A 19,218-nucleotide genomic window follows, 5' to 3' on the forward strand; every position below is an offset into this window, starting at 1 on the left:
TGGTGGCTCTGGAGCTCAAGATCTGTGCCTGTGGCTGGGGGTTACTGGTTCGAATCCTGCGGCCGCAGAGGAATCCTACTCCATTGGGCCCGTGAGCCAGGGCCTGACCCCCAGCTGCTCTCCCTGTGTGTGTGTGTGTGTCTCCTGGAGGGCAGGCTGGGATCTGTGACAAGACAGACTCCTCACACGAGAGACTGTAGATGGCCCCCTGACTGTACAGTGTCCCTCAATTCTAATATTAACAATAATAATACAGTGTGTGATTTCCTGTCACAGCCTGAGGAACAGACAGTGAGCCTGTCTCTCAATAATAATAATACAGCGTGTGATCTCCTGTCCCTGCCCGAGGAACAGACAGTGAGCCTGTCTCTCAATAATAATAATACAGTGTGTGATCTCCTGTCCCAGCCTGAGGAACAGACAGTGAGCCTGTCTCTCAATAATAATAATACAGTGTGTGATCTCCTGTCCCAGCCTGAGGAACAGACAGTGAGCCCGTCTCTCAATAATAATAATACAGTGTGTGATCTCCTGTCCCAGCCTGAGGAACAGACAGTGAGCCTGTCTCTCAATAATAATAATACAGTGTGTGATCTCCTGTCCCAGCCTGAGGAACAGACAGTGAGCCTGTCTCTCAATAATAATAATACAGTGTGTGATCTCCTGTCCCAGCCTGAGGAACAGACAGTGAGCCCGTCTCTCAATAATAATAACACAGTGTGTGATCTCCTGTCCCAGCCTGAGGAACAGACAGTGAGCCTGTCTCTCAATAATAATAATACAGCGTGTGATCTCCTGTCCCTGCCCGAAGAACAGACAGTGAGCCTGTCTCTCAATAATAATAATAATACAGTGTGTGATCTCCTGTCCCAGCCTGAGGAACAGACAGTGAGCCCGTCTCTCAGTAATAATAATACAGTGTGTGATCTCCTGTCCCAGCCTGAGGAACAGACAGTGAGCCTGTCTCTCAATAATAATACAGTGTGTGATCTCCTGTCCCAGCCTGAGTAACAGACAGTGAGCCTGTCTCTCAATAATAATAATACAGTGTGTGATCTCCTGTCCCAGCCTGAGGAACAGACAGTGAGCCCGTCTCTCAGTAATAATAATACAGTGTGTGATCTCCTGTCCCAGCCTGAGGAACAGACAGTGAGCCTGTCTCTCAATAATAATACAGTGTGTGATCTCCTGTCCCAGCCTGAGTAACAGACAGTGAGCCTGTCTCTCAATAATAATACAGTGTGTGATCTCCTGTCCCAGCCTGAGGAACAGACAGTGAGCCCGTCTCTCAATAATAATAATACAGTGTGTGATCTCCTGTCCCAGCCTGAGGAACAGACAGTGAGCCCGTCTCTCAATAATAATAATACAGTGTGTGATCTCCTGTCCCAGCCTGAGGAACAGACAGTGAGCCTGTCGTGTGATCTCCTGTCCCAGCCTGAGGAACAGACAGTGAGCCTGTCTCTCAATAATAATAATACAGTGTGTGATCTCCTGTCCCAGCCTGAGGAACAGACAGTGAGCCTGTCTCTCAATAATAATAATACAGTGTGTGATCTCCTGTCCCAGCCTGAGGAACAGACAGTGAGCCCGTCTCTCAGTAATAATAATACAGTGTGTGATCTCCTGTCCCAGCCTGAGGAACAGACAGTGAGCCTGTCTCTCAATAATAATACAGTGTGTGATCTCCTGTCCCAGCCTGAGTAACAGACAGTGAGCCTGTCTCTCAATAATAATAATACAGTGTGTGATCTCCTGTCCCAGCCTGAGGAACAGACAGTGAGCCCGTCTCTCAGTAATAATAATACAGTGTGTGATCTCCTGTCCTAGCCTGAGGAACAGACAGTGAGCCTGTCTCTCAATAATAATACAGTGTGTGATCTCCTGTCCCAGCCTGAGGAACAGACAGTGAGCCTGTCTCTCAATAATAATAATACAGTGTGTGATCTCCTGTCCCAGCCTGAGGAACAGACAGTGAGCCCGTCTCTCAATAATAATAACACAGTGTGTGATCTCCTGTCCCAGCCTGAGGAACAGACAGTGAGCCTGTCTCTCAATAATAATAATACAGCGTGTGATCTCCTGTCCCTGCCCGAAGAACAGACAGTGAGCCTGTCTCTCAATAATAATAATAATACAGTGTGTGATCTCCTGTCCCAGCCTGAGGAACAGACAGTGAGCCCGTCTCTCAGTAATAATAATACAGTGTGTGATCTCCTGTCCCAGCCTGAGGAACAGACAGTGAGCCTGTCTCTCAATAATAATACAGTGTGTGATCTCCTGTCCCAGCCTGAGTAACAGACAGTGAGCCTGTCTCTCAATAATAATAATACAGTGTGTGATCTCCTGTCCCAGCCTGAGGAACAGACAGTGAGCCCGTCTCTCAGTAATAATAATACAGTGTGTGATCTCCTGTCCCAGCCTGAGGAACAGACAGTGAGCCTGTCTCTCAATAATAATACAGTGTGTGATCTCCTGTCCCAGCCTGAGTAACAGACAGTGAGCCTGTCTCTCAATAATAATACAGTGTGTGATCTCCTGTCCCAGCCTGAGGAACAGACAGTGAGCCCGTCTCTCAATAATAATAATACAGTGTGTGATCTCCTGTCCCAGCCTGAGGAACAGACAGTGAGCCCGTCTCTCAATAATAATAATACAGTGTGTGATCTCCTGTCCCAGCCTGAGGAACAGACAGTGAGCCTGTCGTGTGATCTCCTGTCCCAGCCTGAGGAACAGACAGTGAGCCTGTCTCTCAATAATAATAATACAGTGTGTGATCTCCTGTCCCAGCCTGAGGAACAGACAGTGAGCCTGTCTCTCAATAATAATAATACAGTGTGTGATCTCCTGTCCCAGCCTGAGGAACAGACAGTGAGCCCGTCTCTCAGTAATAATAATACAGTGTGTGATCTCCTGTCCCAGCCTGAGGAACAGACAGTGAGCCTGTCTCTCAATAATAATACAGTGTGTGATCTCCTGTCCCAGCCTGAGTAACAGACAGTGAGCCTGTCTCTCAATAATAATAATACAGTGTGTGATCTCCTGTCCCAGCCTGAGGAACAGACAGTGAGCCCGTCTCTCAGTAATAATAATACAGTGTGTGATCTCCTGTCCTAGCCTGAGGAACAGACAGTGAGCCTGTCTCTCAATAATAATACAGTGTGTGATCTCCTGTCCCAGCCTGAGGAACAGACAGTGAGCCTGTCTCTCAATAATAATAATACAGTGTGTGATCTCCTGTCCCAGCCTGAGGAACAGACAGTGAGCCCGTCTCTCAATAATAATAATACAGTGTGTGATCTCCTGTCCCAGCCTGAGGAACAGACAGTGAGCCTGTCTCTCAATAATAATAATACAGTGTGTGATCTCCTGTCCCAGCCTGAGGAACAGACAGTGAGCCTGTCTCTCAATAATAATAATACAGTGTGTGATCTCCTGTCCCAGCCTGAGGAACAGACAGTGAGCCTGTCTCTCAATAATAATAATACAGTGTGTGATCTCCTGTCCCAGCCTGAGGAACAGACAGTGAGCCCGTCTCTCAATAATAATAATACAGTGTGTGATCTCCTGTCCCAGCCTGAGGAACAGACAGTGAGCCCGTCTCTCAATAATAATAACACAGTGTGTGATCTCCTGTCCCAGCCTGAGGAACAGACAGTGAGCCTGTCTCTCAATAATAATAACACAGTGTGTGATCTCCTGTCCCAGCCTGAGGAGCACGCAGCCTGTCTCTCAGTAGTGTTGTGTCATGTAGCCGACAGTTTTTTAAATGTTGACTCACTTTTGCTGCTTTGGCGGCACTGTGACTCAGCCGTCATGCCAATAAAGCTCTGTGAGTTTGAAAGTGGTTGAGAAACGGGGAAGTGCGGCGGCCGGGAGGGAAGGCGCTCAGACTCGACCCGCAGGCGTGTTGCTGCTCCGCCGCCGGCGCTGCAGGTGAGCCGACAGGCGCCGCTCGCACGCGCGGAGCCGCACCTGGAAGTGACGCGCAGGTGTGACGCGCAGGTGTGCCGCCGCTGCCCCACCCCGCGCAGGTACAGTACCGCCGCCCGTGACGCGCACGTCAGCACACGGCCGCGGACACGCAGACTGGGCACCGGGAGCTGCTTACCTGAGACTCCGGTAAGAAACCAGTTTGCAAACACTTTCTATACCCAGTGTTCAGTGTGCAGTATTCAATACAGTTTCTATACACTGTGTTCAGTGTGCAGTATTCAATACACTTTCTATACCCAGTGTACAGTGTGCAGTATTCAATACAGTTTCTATACACTGTGTTCAGTGTGCAGTATTCAATACAGTTTCTATACACTGTGTGCTCAGTGTGCAGTATTCAATACAGTTTCTATACACTGTGTTCAGTGTGCTGTATTCAATACAGTTTCTATACACTGTGTTCAGTGTGCAGTATTCAAGACAGTTTCTATACACTGTGTGCTCAGTGTGCAGTATTCAATACAGTTTCTATACACTGTGTTCAGTGTGCAGTATTCAATATTCAATACAGTTTCTGTACCCTGTGTGTACAGTGCGCAGTATTCAATACAATTTCTATACTCTGTGTTCAGTGTGCAGTATTCAATACAGTTTCTATACCCTGTGTTCAGTGTGCGGTATTCAATACAATTTCTATACCCTATGTACAGTGTGTGGTATTCAATACAATTTCTGTACCCTGTGTACAGTGCACATTATTCAATACAGTTTCTATACCCTGTGTACAGTGCGCAGTATTCAATACAATTTCTATACCCTGTGTACAGTGTGCAGTATTCAATATTCAATACAGTTTCTATACCCTGTGTTCAGTGCGCAGTATTCAATACAATTTCTATACCCTGTGTACAGTGTGTGGTATTCAATACAATTTCTGTACCCTGTGTACAGTGCACAGTATTCAATACAGTTTCTATACACTGTGTTCAGTGTGCAGTATTCAATATTCAATACAGTTTCTATACTCTGTGTACAGTGTGCAGTATTCAATATTCAATACAGTTTCTATACCCTGTGTACAGTGTGCAGTATTCAATATTCAATACAGTTTCTATACCCTGTGTACAGTGCACAGTATTCAATACAGTTTCTGTACCCTGTGTACAGTGTGCAGTATTCAATATTCAATACAGTTTCTATACCCTGTGTACAGTGCACAGTATTCAATACAGTTTCTGTACCCTGTGTACAGTGTGCAGTATTCAATATTCAATACAGTTTCTATACCCTGTGTACAGTGCACAGTATTCAATACAGTTTCTGTACCCTGTGTACAGTGTGCAGTATTCAATATTCAATACAATTTCTGTACCCTGTGTACAGTGCACAGTATTCAATACAGTTTCTGTACCCTGTGTGTACAGTGCGCATACTGTCAGACTGACAGTAGTCCTGGTGTAGGATTGTGGATTCACATAATGATCATACAGATGTTCCTGTCAGTCTTAGGGCTCACAGATCTGTCTGCTGTTCCCTATTTCAGCTGCTGTACTACACCTTTCCTGCAGCCAGGGGGCGCTGTCAGTATGAAGCTGCATGAGAAGATCTTGGTTCACTACCTGACTTGTGATTCACCGGTGGACAAAGAGGGATACCTCTACAAGAAGGTACCAGTATTCCCAGTGATTAACAGTGTAGTTGGGGTACTGCAGTGTACTGTTCTGCTGTTCTGGGTCCAGATTGACTGTCAGCGCCCAGGTCTGACAGAACTGCTCCAGCAGTGCCCAGGTCTGACAGTCCTGCTCCAGCAGTGCCAGGTTCTGCTGTTCTGGGTCCAGATTGACTGGCAGTGCCCAGGTCTGACAGTCCTGCTCCAGCAGTGCCAGGTTCTGCTGTTCTGGGTCCAGATGGGCTGGCAGTGCCCAGGTCTGACAGTACTGCTCCAGCAGTGCCAGGCTCTGCTGTTCTGGGTCCAGGTGGGGTACTGCAGTGTACTGTGATCAGTGGTGTAGTTGGGGTACTGCAGTGGACTGTGGTCAGTGGTGTAGTTGGGGTACTGCAGTGGACTGTGGTCAGTGGTGTAGTTGGGGTACTGCAGTGGACTGTGGTCAGTGGTGTAGTTGGGGTACTGCAGTGTACTGTGATCAGTGGTGTAGTTGGGGTACTGCAGTGGACTGTGATCAGTGGTGTAGTTGGGGTACTGCGGTGGACTGTGATCAGTGGTGTAGCTGGGGTACTGCAGTGGACTGTGGTCAGTGGTGTAGTTGGGGTACTGCAGTGGACTGTGATCAGTGGTGTAGTTGGGGTACTGCAGTGGACTGTGATCAGTGGTGTAGTTGGGGTACTGCAGTGGACTGTGGTCAGTGGTGTAGTTGGGGTACTGCAGTGTACTGTGATCAGTGGTGTAGTTGGGGTACTGCGGTGGACTGTGGTCAGTGGTGTAGTTGGGGTACTGCGGTGGACTGTGGTCAGTGGTGTAGTTGGGGTACTGCGGTGGACTGTGGTCAGTGGTGTAGTTGGGGTACTGCGGTGGACTGTGATCAGTGGTGTAGCTGGGGTACTGCGGTGGACTGTGATCAGTGGTGTAGCTGGGGTACTGCGGTGGACTGTGGTCAGTGGTGTAGTTGGGGTACTGCGGTGGACTGTGATCAGTGGTGTAGTTGGGGTACTGCGGTGGACTGTGATCAGTGGTGTAGCTGGGGTACTGCAGTGTACTGTGATCAGTGGTGTAGTTGGGGTACTGCAGTGGACTGTGGTCAGTGGTGTAGTTGGGGTACTGCAGTGGACTGTGGTCAGTGGTGTAGTTGGGGTACTGCGGTGGACTGTGATCAGTGGTGTAGCTGGGGTACTGCGGTGGACTGTGGTCAGTGGTGTAGTTGGGGTACTGCGGTGGACTGTGATCAGTGGTGTAGTTGGGGTACTGCGGTGGACTGTGGTCAGTGGTGTAGTTGGGGTACTGCGGTGGACTGTGGTCAGTGGTGTAGTTGGGGTACTGCGGTGGACTGTGGTCAGTGGTGTAGTTGGGGTACTGCGGTGGACTGTGGTCAGTGGTGTAGTTGGGGTACTGCGGTGGACTGTGGTCAGTGGTGTAGCTGGGGTACTGCGGTGGACTGTGGTCAGTGGTGTAGTTGGGGTACTGCGGTGTACTGTGGTCAGTGGTGTAGTTGGGGTACTGCGGTGGACTGTGGTCAGTGGTGTAGCTGGGGTACTGCGGTGGACTGTGATCAGTGGTGTAGCTGGGGTACTGCGGTGGACTGTGGTCAGTGGTGTAGTTGGGGTACTGCGGTGGACTGTGATCAGTGGTGTAGTTGGGGTACTGCAGTGTACTGTGATCAGTGGTGTAGTTGGGGTACTGCAGTGGACTGTGGTCAGTGGTGTAGTTGGGGTACTGCAGTGGACTGTGGTCAGTGGTGTAGTTGGTGTACTGCAGTGGACTGTGGTCAGTGGTGTAGTTGGGGTACTGCAGTGGACTGTGATCAGTGGTGTAGTTGGTGTACTGCAGTGGACTGTGGTCAGTGGTGTAGTTGGGGTACTGCGGTGGACTGTGGTCAGTGGTGTAGCTGGGGTACTGCGGTGGACTGTGATCAGTGGTGTAGCTGGGGTACTGCGGTGGACTGTGATCAGTGGTGTAGTTGGGGTACTGCGGTGGACTGTGGTCAGTGGTGTAGTTGGGGTACTGCGGTGGACTGTGGTCAGTGGTGTAGCTGGGGTACTGCGGTGGACTGTGATGAGTGGTGTAGTTGGGGTACTGCGGTGGACTGTGGTCAGTGGTGTAGTTGGGGTACTGCGGTGGACTGTGGTCAGTGGTGTAGTTGGGGTACTGCGGTGGACTGTGGTCAGTGTTGTAGTTGGGGTACTGCAGTGGACTGTGGTCAGTGGTGTAGTTGGTGTACTGCAGTGGACTGTGGTCAGTGTTGTAGTTGGGGTACTGCAGTGGACTGTGGTCAGTGGTGTAGTTGGGGTACTGCAGTGGACTGTGATCAGTGGTGTAGTTGGGGTACTGCAGTGGACTGTGGTCAGTGTTGTAGTTGGGGTACTGCAGTGGACTGTGGTCAGTGGTGTAGTTGGGGTACTGCGGTGGACTGTGGTCAGTGGTGTAGTTGGGGTACTGCGGTGGACTGTGACTAACGGTGTCCTGGCCCCGGTCTCTCTCAGGGCGAGAGAAACACCTCGTACCAGAAGCGCTGGTTCGTCCTCAAGGGGAACCTGCTGTTCTACCTGGAGCGACTGGGCGGTGAGGCGCTGGGGGTCATCGTGCTGGAGGGCTGCTCCGTGCAGCTCTGCGAGTCGGACGAGCAGTTCGCCTTCGCCCTGGTCTTCCCGGGCCCCGGCCTCAGGACCTACAAGCTGGCCGCGGAGAGCCCGGATGGGCAGGAGAGCTGGATCAAGGCACTGATGTCAGCCAGCCACAGCTACATGAGCCAGCTGGTGCAGGACCTGGAGAGGCAGTACGAGGGTCAGTACAGCAGTGTGCCAGTCTCTCGCTCTCTCTTTTCTCTCTCTCTCTCTTGCAGTGTGCCAGTCTCTCTCTCTCTCTTTTCTCTCTCTCTCTTGCAGTGTGCCAGTCTCTCGCTCTCTCTTTTCTCTCTCTCTCTCTTTTCTCTCTCTCTCTCTTGCAGTGTGCCAGTCTCTCTCTCTTTCTCCTACACTCTTGTCCAGATTGACTGTCAGTGCCCAGGTCTGACAGTCCTGCTCCAGCAGTGCCAGGTTCTGCTGTTCTGGGTCCAGATTGACTGGCAGTGCCCAGGTCTGACAGTCCTGCTCCAGCAGTGCCAGGTTCTGCTGTTCTGGGTCCAGATGGGCTGTCAGTGCCCAGGTCTGACAGTCCTGCTCCAGCAGTGCCAGGCTCTGCTGCAGCCACTGTTCTGTGGGCGACAGCAGGACCAGGTCATCTGCGTGGAGCAGGAACTTGATTTCTGTGTGGTGTAGTGTGAGACCAGGAGCTGCAGACTGCTCCAACATTCCTGCTAATTCATTGATATAGATATTGAACAGTGTTGGGCTCAGGCTGCAGCCCTGTCTCACCCCGCGGCCTTGGGTGAAGAATTTGGTCCTTTTGTTTCCAATTTTCACTGCACATTTGCTCTCTGAATACATTGATTTAATGATGTCGTACACTTTGCCCCCTATGCCACTTTGGAGTAGTTTATAAAACAATCTCTCATGCCAAATCAAGTCAAATGCTTCTTTGAAATCGACAAAGCAGGCAAAAATTTTACTTTGTGTTTTTGGTGGACGTGTTTGTCTATCAGTGTGTGTAGGGTGTAAATGTGATCAGATGTGCGGTGATCTGGCAAGAAGCCAATCTGACTTTTACTCAGGATATTGTGTTCAGTAAGGAAGGCCAGTATTCGTGTATTTAGGATACTGCAGAATACCTTCCCCAGGTTACTGTTCACACAGATGCCCCGGTAGTTGTTGGGATCGAGTTTATCTCCACTCTTATAGATGGGCGTGATCAGTCCTTGGTTCCAGGCCTCGGGGAAACATCCAGCTGTCATGATGAGATTGAGGAGTTTGAGCAGGGCTTGTTGCAACTTTGGGCTGCTGTGTCTTAGCATCTCATTTATGACACCATCATGGCCACAGGCTTTGCGTGGTCTGAGGGCCTGGAGTTTGTCCAGTAGCTCCTGCTCAGTGATTGGGGAGTCTAAGGGGTTTTGGTTGTCTTTGATAGCCAATTCCAAACTTTTGAGTTTTTCATAAATGGTGTTTTGGTCTGATTGATTAGTATTTGGAAGCTTTTGATAGAGATTTTCAAAGTATGTTTGCCAGATTGTTCCATTTTGGATGGCCAATTCTTCTGGGTTTGATTTGTTTAAATTGTTCCACTTCTCCCAGAAACAGTTCTGATTTAGTGACTCCTCAATTTCTGCAAGTTGTTTGTTTATGTATGTGTTTCTTTTCTTTTTCAGCGTGTGTTTGTAAAGTTTTACCATGTCACAGTACCTGAGTCGCAGATCTGTGTTGTGTGGTTGTCTGTGTTTTTCATTTGAGACTTTTCGTAGTGCATTTCTGATGTTTTTGCACTCCGTATCAAACCACTTTTCTTTTGCTTTTGTTTTTTGGTAGTTTTTTGATTTAGTTGTTTTTAGCTTAGATTTTGATGCTAGTTTGTGGAATATAGGTGATTTAGTTTTTGTGTGGCCAAGTTTATGCCTAATTTGTTGGTTTGATACGGAGTGTTTAGGAATGTGTCCATCAGTGTCTGAGTTTCGTCATGGCCCAGTGCAGTTTGGTATCTGTCTAGGCTGTCTGTGTCCCATCTGTATGCCTGGTTGAGGTCATACAGCTGGCTGGGCTGTGTCAGTGTGTCTCTGTGCTGGTGTGCTCTCTTCATGTAGAGTGTGATCTGGCTGTGGTCAGAGAGAGGAGTTTGTGACCTGACAGTGAAGGCACCGATACAGGAGGGGTCCAGGTCGGTGATGGCGTAGTCCACCACACTGCTGCCCAGAGCTGAGCTGTAGGTGAACCTGCCTAGAGAGTCCCCTCTAGTCCTGCCGTTGACGATGTACAGGCCCAGCCCTTGACAGAGCTGGAGCAGCTCGCGCCCGGTGCTGTTGACCGTGGTCATGGCTGCACCTGTGTGAGGTGACTGGTGTGGTATAGAGGGACTGTCTGAATACACCAGTGTGTCCCTCTGTAAGGTGACTGGTGTGGTACAGAGGGACTGTCTGAATACACCAGTGTGTCCCTGTGTGAGGTGACCGGTGTGGTACAGAGGGACTGTCTGAATACACCAGTGTGTCCCTGTGTGAGGTGACCGGTGTGGTACAGAGGGACTGTCTGAATACACCAGTGTGTCCCTGTGTGAGGTGACCGGTGTGGTACAGAGGGACTGTCTGAATACACCAGTGTGTCCCTGTGTGAGGTGACTGGTGTGGTACAGAGGGGGCTCTCTGACAGGGGTGTGGGGGTGTGGGGGTGACCCCGAGTGTCTGACAGGGGTGTGGGGATGTGGGGGTGACTCCGAGTGTCTGACAGGGGTGTGGGGGTGTGGGGGTGTGGGGGTGACCCCGAGTGTCTGACAGGGGTGTGGGGGTGACCCCGAGTGTCTGACAGGGGTGTGGGGATGTGGGGGTGACTCCGAGTGTCTGACAGGGGTGTGGGGGTGTGGGGGTGACCCCGAGTGTCTGACAGGGGTGTGGGGGTGACCCCGAGTGTCTGACAGGGGTGTGGGGATGTGGGGGTGACTCCGAGTGTCTGACAGGGGTGTGGGGATGTGGGGGTGTGGGGGTGACCCCGAGTGTCTGACAGGGGTGTGGGGGTGTGGGGGTGACCCCGAGTGTCTGACAGGGGTGTGGGGGTGTGCAGTAGGTGTGGAGCTGGCGGCTGTGAGGAAGACCCCTGACTCGGCTCTCTCCCTCTCAGGGGCCCGACGGGAAGCCTACTCTGGGGCCTCCTACCAGCGCTGCGCTGTGATCGGACCCGACGCCGAGCGGCTCGCCCAGGGCCTGGGGCTGGGCCCCCGGGAGCCGAGGACTGACAGCGGCCCCCGCCTGCAGGCCCTGCCCCCCACCAGCAGGCCCTGCCGGAGGTCCCCCAAGCTGTGGCCCCGGCGGCAGGCGCAGGTGGCCCCCCTGCCTGAGCCGGGCCCCCCCTGCGCCGGGGCCACGGGCTGGGGCCCAGGGGCTTGGCCCGGCCTGGGGGCGGAGCCACTGGAGGCCTTCAGCGAACTGCACGAGCACTACGGGCGGGAGGTCCGGGAGCTGCGAGCCGATTGGCTGGGCCGGCGCGAGGGGCGGGACAGTGGGAGGGGTCAGGAGGAGGGGGCGGAGACGTTGGACCTGATCGACTTCGGGTGAGGAGGTCTGCGCCCCAATGCGCCCCGGGGCGCCCCCTCACGACCCCCAGCTCTCTCGCTCCGGGGCCGCGGGGCTGGAAGTGCATGGAGTGTGTTTCTGTGTGTTTGTGGGGAATGTGGGGTTTGTGCGTGTTGTGTTTTATTCAGTGTGACACCGTGGCCGGGGGGGGCTGGTCCCCCCCACTTCACACCACCGGGGGTCTAAGGGGACAGCACTGCTCTGGAGACGGGAGCTCTGGAGGACAGGAGAGGAGCTCTGGAGGAGAGGAGCACCTGAGGACAGGAGAGGAGCGCCGGAGGAGAGGAGAGGAGCTCTAGAGGTGAGGAGCTCTGGAAGAAAGGAGAGGAGAGGAGAAGAGAAGAGAGGAGCGCCGGAGGACAGGAGAGGGTGGGAGCTGGGGACGTGCTGTTAGAGAGAGGAGCCCCTCGCCGCCCTGCTGGAGCCCCTCACCTCCTCACCCTCCTCACCCTCCTGCTGGAGCCCCTCACCTCCTCACCCTCCTGCTGGAGCCCCTCACCCTCCTCACCCTCCTGCTGGAGCCCCTCACCCTCCTCACCCTCCTTACCCTCCTGCTGGAGCCCCTCACCTCCTCACCTCCTCACCCTCCTGCTGGAGCCCCTCACCCTCCTCACCCTCCTGCTGGAGCTCCTCACCTCCTCACCCTCCTGCTGGAGCCCCTCACCTCCTCACCCTCCTCACCCTCCTGCTGGAGCCCCTCACCTCCTCACCCTCCTGCTGGAGCCCCTCACCCTCCTCACCCTCCTTACCCTCCTGCTGGAGCCCCTCACCTCCTCACCTCCTCACCCTCCTGCTGGAGCCCCTCACCCTCCTCACCCTCCTGCTGGAGCTCCTCACCTCCTCACCCTCCTGCTGGAGCTCCTCACCTCCTCACCCTCCTCACCCTCCTGCTGGAGCCCCTCACCTCCTCACCCTCCTGCTGGAGCTCCTCACCTCCTCACCCTCCTGCTGGAGCTCCTCACCCTCCTCACCCTCCTCACCCTCCTGCTGGAGCTCCTCACCCTCCTCACCCTCCTGCTGGAGCTCCTCACCTCCTCACCCTCCTGCTGGAGCTCCTCACCTCCTCACCCTCCTCACCCTCCTGCTGGAGCCCCTCACCTCCTCACCCTCCTCACCCCCCTGCTGGAGCCCCTCACCCTCCTCACCTCCTCACCCTCCTCACTCTCCTCACCCTCCTGCTGGAGCCCCTCACCTCCTCACCTCCTCACCCTCCTGCTGGAGCCCCTCACCTCCTCACCCTCCTGCTGGAGCTCCTCACCCTCCTCACCCTCCTCACCCTCCTGCTGGAGCCCCTCACCCTCCTCACCCTCCTGCTGGAGCCCCTCACCTCCTCACCCTCCTGCTGGAGCCCCTCACCCTCCTCACCCTCCTCACCCTCCTGCTGGAGCCCCTCACCCTCCTCACCCTCCTGCTGGAGCCCCTCACCTCCTCACCCTCCTGCTGGAGCCCCTCACCCTCCTCACCCTCCTGCTGGAGCCCCTCACCCTCCTCACCCTCCTCACCCTCCTGCTGGAGCCCCTCACCTCCTCACCCTCCTCACCCTCCTGCTGGAGCCCCTCACCTCCTCACCTCCTCACCCTCCTCACTCTCCTCACCCTCCTGCTGGAGCCCCTCACCTCATCACCTCCTCACCCTCCTGCTGGAGCTCCTCACCCTCCTCACCTCCTCACCCTCCTCACTCTCCTCACCCTCCTGCTGGAGCCCCTCACCTCCTCACCTCCTCACCCTCCTGCTGGAGCTCCTCACCCTCCTCACCCTCCTCACCCTCCTGCTGGAGCCCCTCACCTCCTCACCCTCCTGCTGGAGCCCCTCACCTCCTCACCCTCCTGCTGGAGCCCCTCACCTCCTCACCCTCCTCACCCTCCTGCTGGAGCCCCTCACCTCCTCACCCTCCTCACTCTCCTCACCCTCCTGCTGGAGCCCCTCACCTCCTCACCTCCTCACCCTCCTGCTGGAGCTCCTCACCCTCCTCACCCTCTTCACCCTCCTGCTGGAGCTCCTCACCTCCTCACCCTCCTGCTGGAGCCCCTCACCTCCTCACCCTCCTCACCCTCCTGCTGGAGCCCCTCACCCTCCTCACCCTCCTGCTGGAGCCCCTCACCTCCTCACCTCCTCACCCTCCTGCTGGAGCCCCTCACCCTCCTCACCCTCCTCACCCTCCTGCTGGAGCCCCTCACCTCCTCACCCTCCTGCTGGAGCCCCTCACCTCCTCACCCTCCTCACCCTCCTGCTGGAGCCCCTCACCTCCTCACCCCCCTGCTGGAGCCCCTCACCCTCCTCACCCTCCTGCTGGAGCTCCTCACCCTCCTCACCCTCCTGCTGGAGCCCCTCACCTCCTCACCCTCCTGCTGGAGCTCCTCACCCTCCTCACCCTCCTGCTGGAGCTCCTCACCTCCTCACCCTCCTCACCCTCTTCACCCTCCTGCTGGAGCTCCTCACCCTCCTCACCCTCCTGCTGGAGCTCCTCACCTCCTCACCCTCCTGCTGGAGCCCCTCACCTCCTCACCCTCCTCACCCTCCTGCTGGAGCTCCTCACCCTCCTGCTGGAGCCCCTCACCCTCCTGATAGAGCCCCTCACCCTCCTCACCCTCCTGCTGGAGCCCCTCACCTCCTCACCCTCCTCACCCTCCTGCTGGAGCCCCTCACCTCCTCACCCTCCTGCTGGAGCCCCTCACCCTCCTCACCCTCCTGCTGGAGCCCCTCACCTCCTCACCCTCCTCACCTTCCTGCTGAGCCCCTCACCTCCTCACTCTCCTGCTGGATTCCCTCACCTCCTCACCCTCCTCACCCTCCTGCTGGAGCCTCTCACCCTCCTCACCCTCCTGCTGGAGCCCCTCACCTCCTCACCCTCCTGCTGGAGCCCCTCACCTCCTCACCCTCCTCACCTCCTCACCCTCCTGCTGGAGCTCCTCACCCTCTTCACCCTCCTGCTGGAGCTCCTCACCTCCTCACCCTCCTGCTGGAGCTCCTCACCTCCTCACCCTCCTGCTGGAGCCCCTCACCTCCTCACCCTCCTCACCCTCCTGCTGGAGCTCCTCACCCTCCTCACCCTCCTGCTGGAGCCCCTCACCTCCTCACCCTCCTGATGGAGCCCCTCACCCTCCTCACCCTCCTGCTGGAGCCCCTCACCTCCTCACCCTCCTGTTGGAGCCCCTCACCCTCCTCACCCTCCTGCTGGAGCCCCTCACCTCCTCACCCCCCTGCTGGAGCTCCTCACCTCCTCACCCTCCTGCTGGAGCCCCTCACCCTCCTCACCCTCCTGCTGGAGCCCCTCACCTCCTCACCCTCCTCACCCTCCTGCTGGAGCTCCTCACCCTCCTCACCCTCTTCACCCTCCTGCTGGAGCTCCTCACCTCCTCACCCTCCTGCTGGAGCTCCTCACCTCCTCACCCTCCTGCTGGAGCCCCTCACCTCCTCACCCTCCTCACCCTCCTGCTGGAGCCCCTCACCTCCTCACCCTCCTCACCCTCCTCACCCTCCTGCTGGAGCCCCTCACCTCCTCACCCCCCTGCTGGAGCCCCTCACCCTCCTCACCCTCCTCACCCTCCTGCTGGAGCCCCTCACCCTCCTCACCCTCCTGCTGGAGCCCCTCACCTCCTCACCCTCCTGCTGGAGCTCCTCACCCTCCTCACCCTCCTGCTGGAGCCCCTCACCTCCTCACCCTCCTCACCCTCTTGCTGTAGCCTCTCACCCTCCTCACCCTCCTGCTGGAGCCCCTCACCTCCTCACCCTCCTCACCTCCTCACCCTCCTGCTGGAGCTCCTCACCTCCTCACCCTCCTGCTGGACCCCCTCACCTCCTCACCCTCCTCACCCTCCTGCTGGAGCTCCTCACCCTCCTCACCCTCCTGCTGGAGCCCCTCACCTCCTCACCCTCCTGATGGAGCCCCTCACCCTCCTCACCCTCCTGCTGGAGCCCCTCACCTCCTCACCCTCCTGTTGGAGCCCCTCACCTCCTCACCCCCCTGCTGGAGCTCCTCACCTCCTCACCCTCCTGCTGGAGCCCCTCACCCTCCTCACCCTCTTGCTGGAGCCCCTCACCTCCTCACCCTCCTCACCCTCCTGCTGAGCCCCTCACCTCCTCACTCTCCTGCTGGAGCCCCTCACCTCCTCACCCTCCTTACCCTCCTGCTGGAGCCCCTCACCTCCTCACCCTCCTCACCCTCCTGCTGGAGCCCCTCACCTCCTCACCCTCCTGCTGGAGCCCCTCACCTCCTCACCCTCCTCACCCTCCTGCTGGAGCCCCTCACCTCCTCACTCTCCTCACCCCCCTGCTGGAGCCCCTCCCCTCTTCACCCCCCTGCTGGAGCCCCTCACCTTCTCACCCTCCTGCTGGAGCTCCTCACCTCCTCACCCTCCTCACCCTCCTGCTGGAGCCCCTCACCTCCTCACCCTCCTGCTGGAGCCCCTCACCCTCCTCACCCTCCTGCTGGAGCCCCTCACCCTCCTCACCCTCCTCACCCTCCTGCTGGAGCCCCTCACCTCCTCACCCTCCTCACCCTCCTGCTGGAGCCCCTCACCCTCCTCACCCTCCTGCTGGAGCTCCTCACCCTCCTCACCCTCCTGCTGGAGCCCCTCACCCTCCTCACCCTCCTCACCCTCCTGCTGGAGCCCCTCACCTCCTCACCCTCCTCACCCTCCTGCTGGAGCCCCTCACCCTCCTCACCCTCCTGCTGGAGCTCCTCACCCTCCTCACCCTCCTGCTGGAGCCCCTCACCCTCCTCACCCTCCTGCTGGAGCTCCTCACCTCCTCACCCTCCTGCTGGAGCCCCTCACCTCCTCACCCTCCTCACCCTCCTGCTGGAGCCCCTCACCCTCCTCACCCTCCTGCTGGAGCCCCTCACCCTCCTCACCCTCCTCACCCTCCTGCTGGAGCCCCTCACCTCCTCACCCTCCTCACCCTCCTGCTGGAGCCCCTCACCTCCTCACCCTCCTGCTGGAGCCCCTCACCCTCCTCACCCTCCTGCTGGAGCTCCTCACCCTCCTCACCCTCCTGCTGGAGCCCCTCACCCTCCTCACCCTCCTGCTGGAGCTCCTCACCTCCTTACCCTCCTGCTGGAGCCCCTCACCTCCTCACCCTCCTCACCCTCCTGCTGGAGCCCCTCACCTCCTCACCCTCCTGCTGGAGCCCCTCACCTCCTCACCCTCCTCACCCTCCTCACCCTCCTGCTGGAGCCCCTCACCTCCTCACCCTCCTGCTGGAGCCCCTCACCTCCTCACCCTCCTCACCCTCCTGCTGGAGCCCCTCACTCTCCTCACCCTCCTGCTGGAGCCCCTCACCCTCCTCACCCTCCTCACCCTCCTGCTGGAGCCCCTCACCCTCCTCACTCTCCTCACCCTCCTGCTGGAGCCCCTCACCCTCCTCACCCTCCTGCTGGAGCCCCTCACCCTCCTCACTCTCCTCACCCTCCTGCTGGAGCCCCTCACCCTCCTCACCCTCCTCACCCTCCTGCTGGAGCCCCTCACCTCCTTACCCTCCTCACCCTCCTCACCCTCCTGCTGGAGCCCCTCACCCTCCTCACTCTCCTCACTCTCCTGATGGAGCCCCTCACCCTCCTCACCCTCCTGCTGGAGCCCCTCACCTCCTCACCCTCCTGCTGGACGTCTGTCTCCCTGCTCTCTGCGGACTCTAAGCTCTTGTCCAGGGTGCTGGCCATCAGGCTGGGGGTAGTGCTGCGGTCAGTGGTTCTCTGACCAGTCGCCTGGCTGGTCAGTCTTTGATAACAAGTTTTGGCCACCTCCAGACTACTGGACCTGGATACTGGTCTCACTGGGCTGGAGCAGGAAGAGGCCTTCGGCACCGGTGACCTCCTCAGTGTGCTGCAGGAGCAGGGGGGCAGCAGGGCTGTGCGCTCTCAGGAGTGCTCTGCTCTCTCGCCATCGGACCCCTGCTGTATCAGCTGCGCCAGGTCACCGAGGGGCTGTCCCGGTCTCGGCGCTCGCTGATGACATCACCCAAGAGTAGAATCCTGCTCCAGGAGCTGCGCAGGAGAGACGCAGGAGAGAGACGCAGGGACTGCGCAGGAAAGACACAGGAGAGAGACGCAGGAGAGACGCAGGGGCTGTACTGGGTGAGGAAGGCCGTCCTCCAGGAGGAGGGAGGACAGGGACTCGTTGACATCAGGGTTCGCTGGGTCACAACACTGTACCAGGGACACGGCAGCAGAGTTCTCCAGCTCAAGCCTTCTACAGAAACCGGACCACAGCTCCAGCAGGCTCCCTCTGCTAATACAGATCAAAGCAAGTGGGATCCCTGAGAGACACCCCAGTACCTCACGCTGACCCTTCTACGGTCCAGCAGAAACTCTGACTTGTCTTCGCTCAGTGAGACGCCAGCCGGTCCCTCACGGCTGAGACAGGAAACCCAGGGCATCATGGGACCTGTAGTTCTCCCCAAGGTCAGCGGAAACTACAGATTCTTAAAGACTCAGGATCACAGGGCTCAGAGCTGCTCCGACCTCTAGGCTCAAGGTACCCCCACGCTGCGTCACGGCCCGAGCGGACGGGGAACCGGGCTCCGGACCTCGGACCGGTGTCCCAGTCTGCTTCGCTCTGCTGGTCCTCTGGCCGGCGGTGTGTGAATGTGAGTGTGAATTATCACATGTGTTCATATTGTTTTCTGTGAATAAACTCTATTTACAACTCATAACTCTCAGTGCAGTGTTCATGTACTGGAGTGTCCAGTCAGTGTGTCTGTATTAACCCCTCTCTCTCAGTGCAGTGTTCATGTACTGGAGTGTCCAGTCAGTGTGTCTGTATTAACCCCTCTCTCTCTCAGTGCAGTGTTAATGTACTGGAGTGTCCAGTCAGTGTGTCTGTATTAACCCCTCTCTCTCAGTGCAGTGTTAATGTACTGGAGTGTCCAGTCAGTGTGTGTATTAACCCCTCTCTCTCAGTGCAGTATTAATGCACTGGAGTGTCCAGTCAGTGTGTCTGTATTAACCCCTCTCTCTCTCAGTGCAGTGTTAATGCACTGGAGTGTCCAGTCAGTGTGTCTGTATTAACCCCTCTCTTTCTCAGTGCAGTGTTAATGTACTGGAGTGTCCAGTCAGTGTGTGTATTAACCCCTCTCTCTCAGTGCAGTGTTAATGCACTGGAGTGTCCAGTCAGTGTGTCTGTATTAACCCCTCTCTCTCTCAGTGCAGTGTTAATGCACTGGAGTGTCCAGTCAGTGTGTCTGTATTAACCCCTCTCTCTCTCAGTGCAGTGTTAATGTACAGGAGTGTCCAGTCAGTGTGTGTGTATTAACCCCCCTCTCTCTCAGTGCAGTGTTAATGTACTGGAGTGTCCAGTCAGTGTGTCTGTATTAACCCCTCTCTCGCTCAGTGCAGTGTTAATGCACTGGAGTGTCCAGTCAGTGTGTCTGTATTAACCCCTCTCTCTCTCAGTGCAGTGTTAATGTACTGGAGTGTCCAGTCAGTGTGTCTGTATTAACCCCCCTCTCTCTCAGTGCAGTGTTA

General features: G+C 56.3%; 1 protein-coding gene across 5 annotated transcripts; it reads left to right on the plus strand.

Moving 5' to 3' along the window:
- The first annotated feature begins 3,772 nt into the window (after positions 1-3,772).
- On the plus strand, positions 3,773-18,407 carry pheta2 (PH domain containing endocytic trafficking adaptor 2). 5 transcript variants are annotated; one of them, XM_088637301.1, is made up of 5 exons: positions 3,773-4,034; positions 5,480-5,603; positions 8,092-8,392; positions 11,308-11,737; positions 17,503-18,407. In XM_088637301.1, the coding sequence occupies exons 2-5, from the start codon at positions 5,523-5,525 to the stop codon at positions 17,702-17,704; spliced, it is 1,014 nt and encodes a 337-aa protein (XP_088493427.1). In that variant the 5' UTR covers positions 3,773-4,034; positions 5,480-5,522; the 3' UTR covers positions 17,705-18,407. The 5 variants fall into 5 exon arrangements, 4 of the variants coding, with proteins under 4 accessions (XP_088493427.1, XP_088493428.1, XP_088493429.1 ...); XM_088637302.1 differs by having other exon boundaries at positions 3,773-3,936; XR_015939712.1 differs by having other exon boundaries at positions 3,774-4,122; positions 11,308-12,060; positions 17,503-17,636.
- The last annotated feature ends 811 nt before the right edge of the window (positions 18,408-19,218 follow it).

Source organism: Lepisosteus platostomus, chromosome 6 (assembly GCF_059453375.1).
Source record: "Lepisosteus platostomus isolate fLepPlt1 chromosome 6, fLepPlt1.hap1, whole genome shotgun sequence".
NCBI classification, from domain to species: Eukaryota; Metazoa; Chordata; class Actinopteri; order Semionotiformes; family Lepisosteidae; genus Lepisosteus; species Lepisosteus platostomus.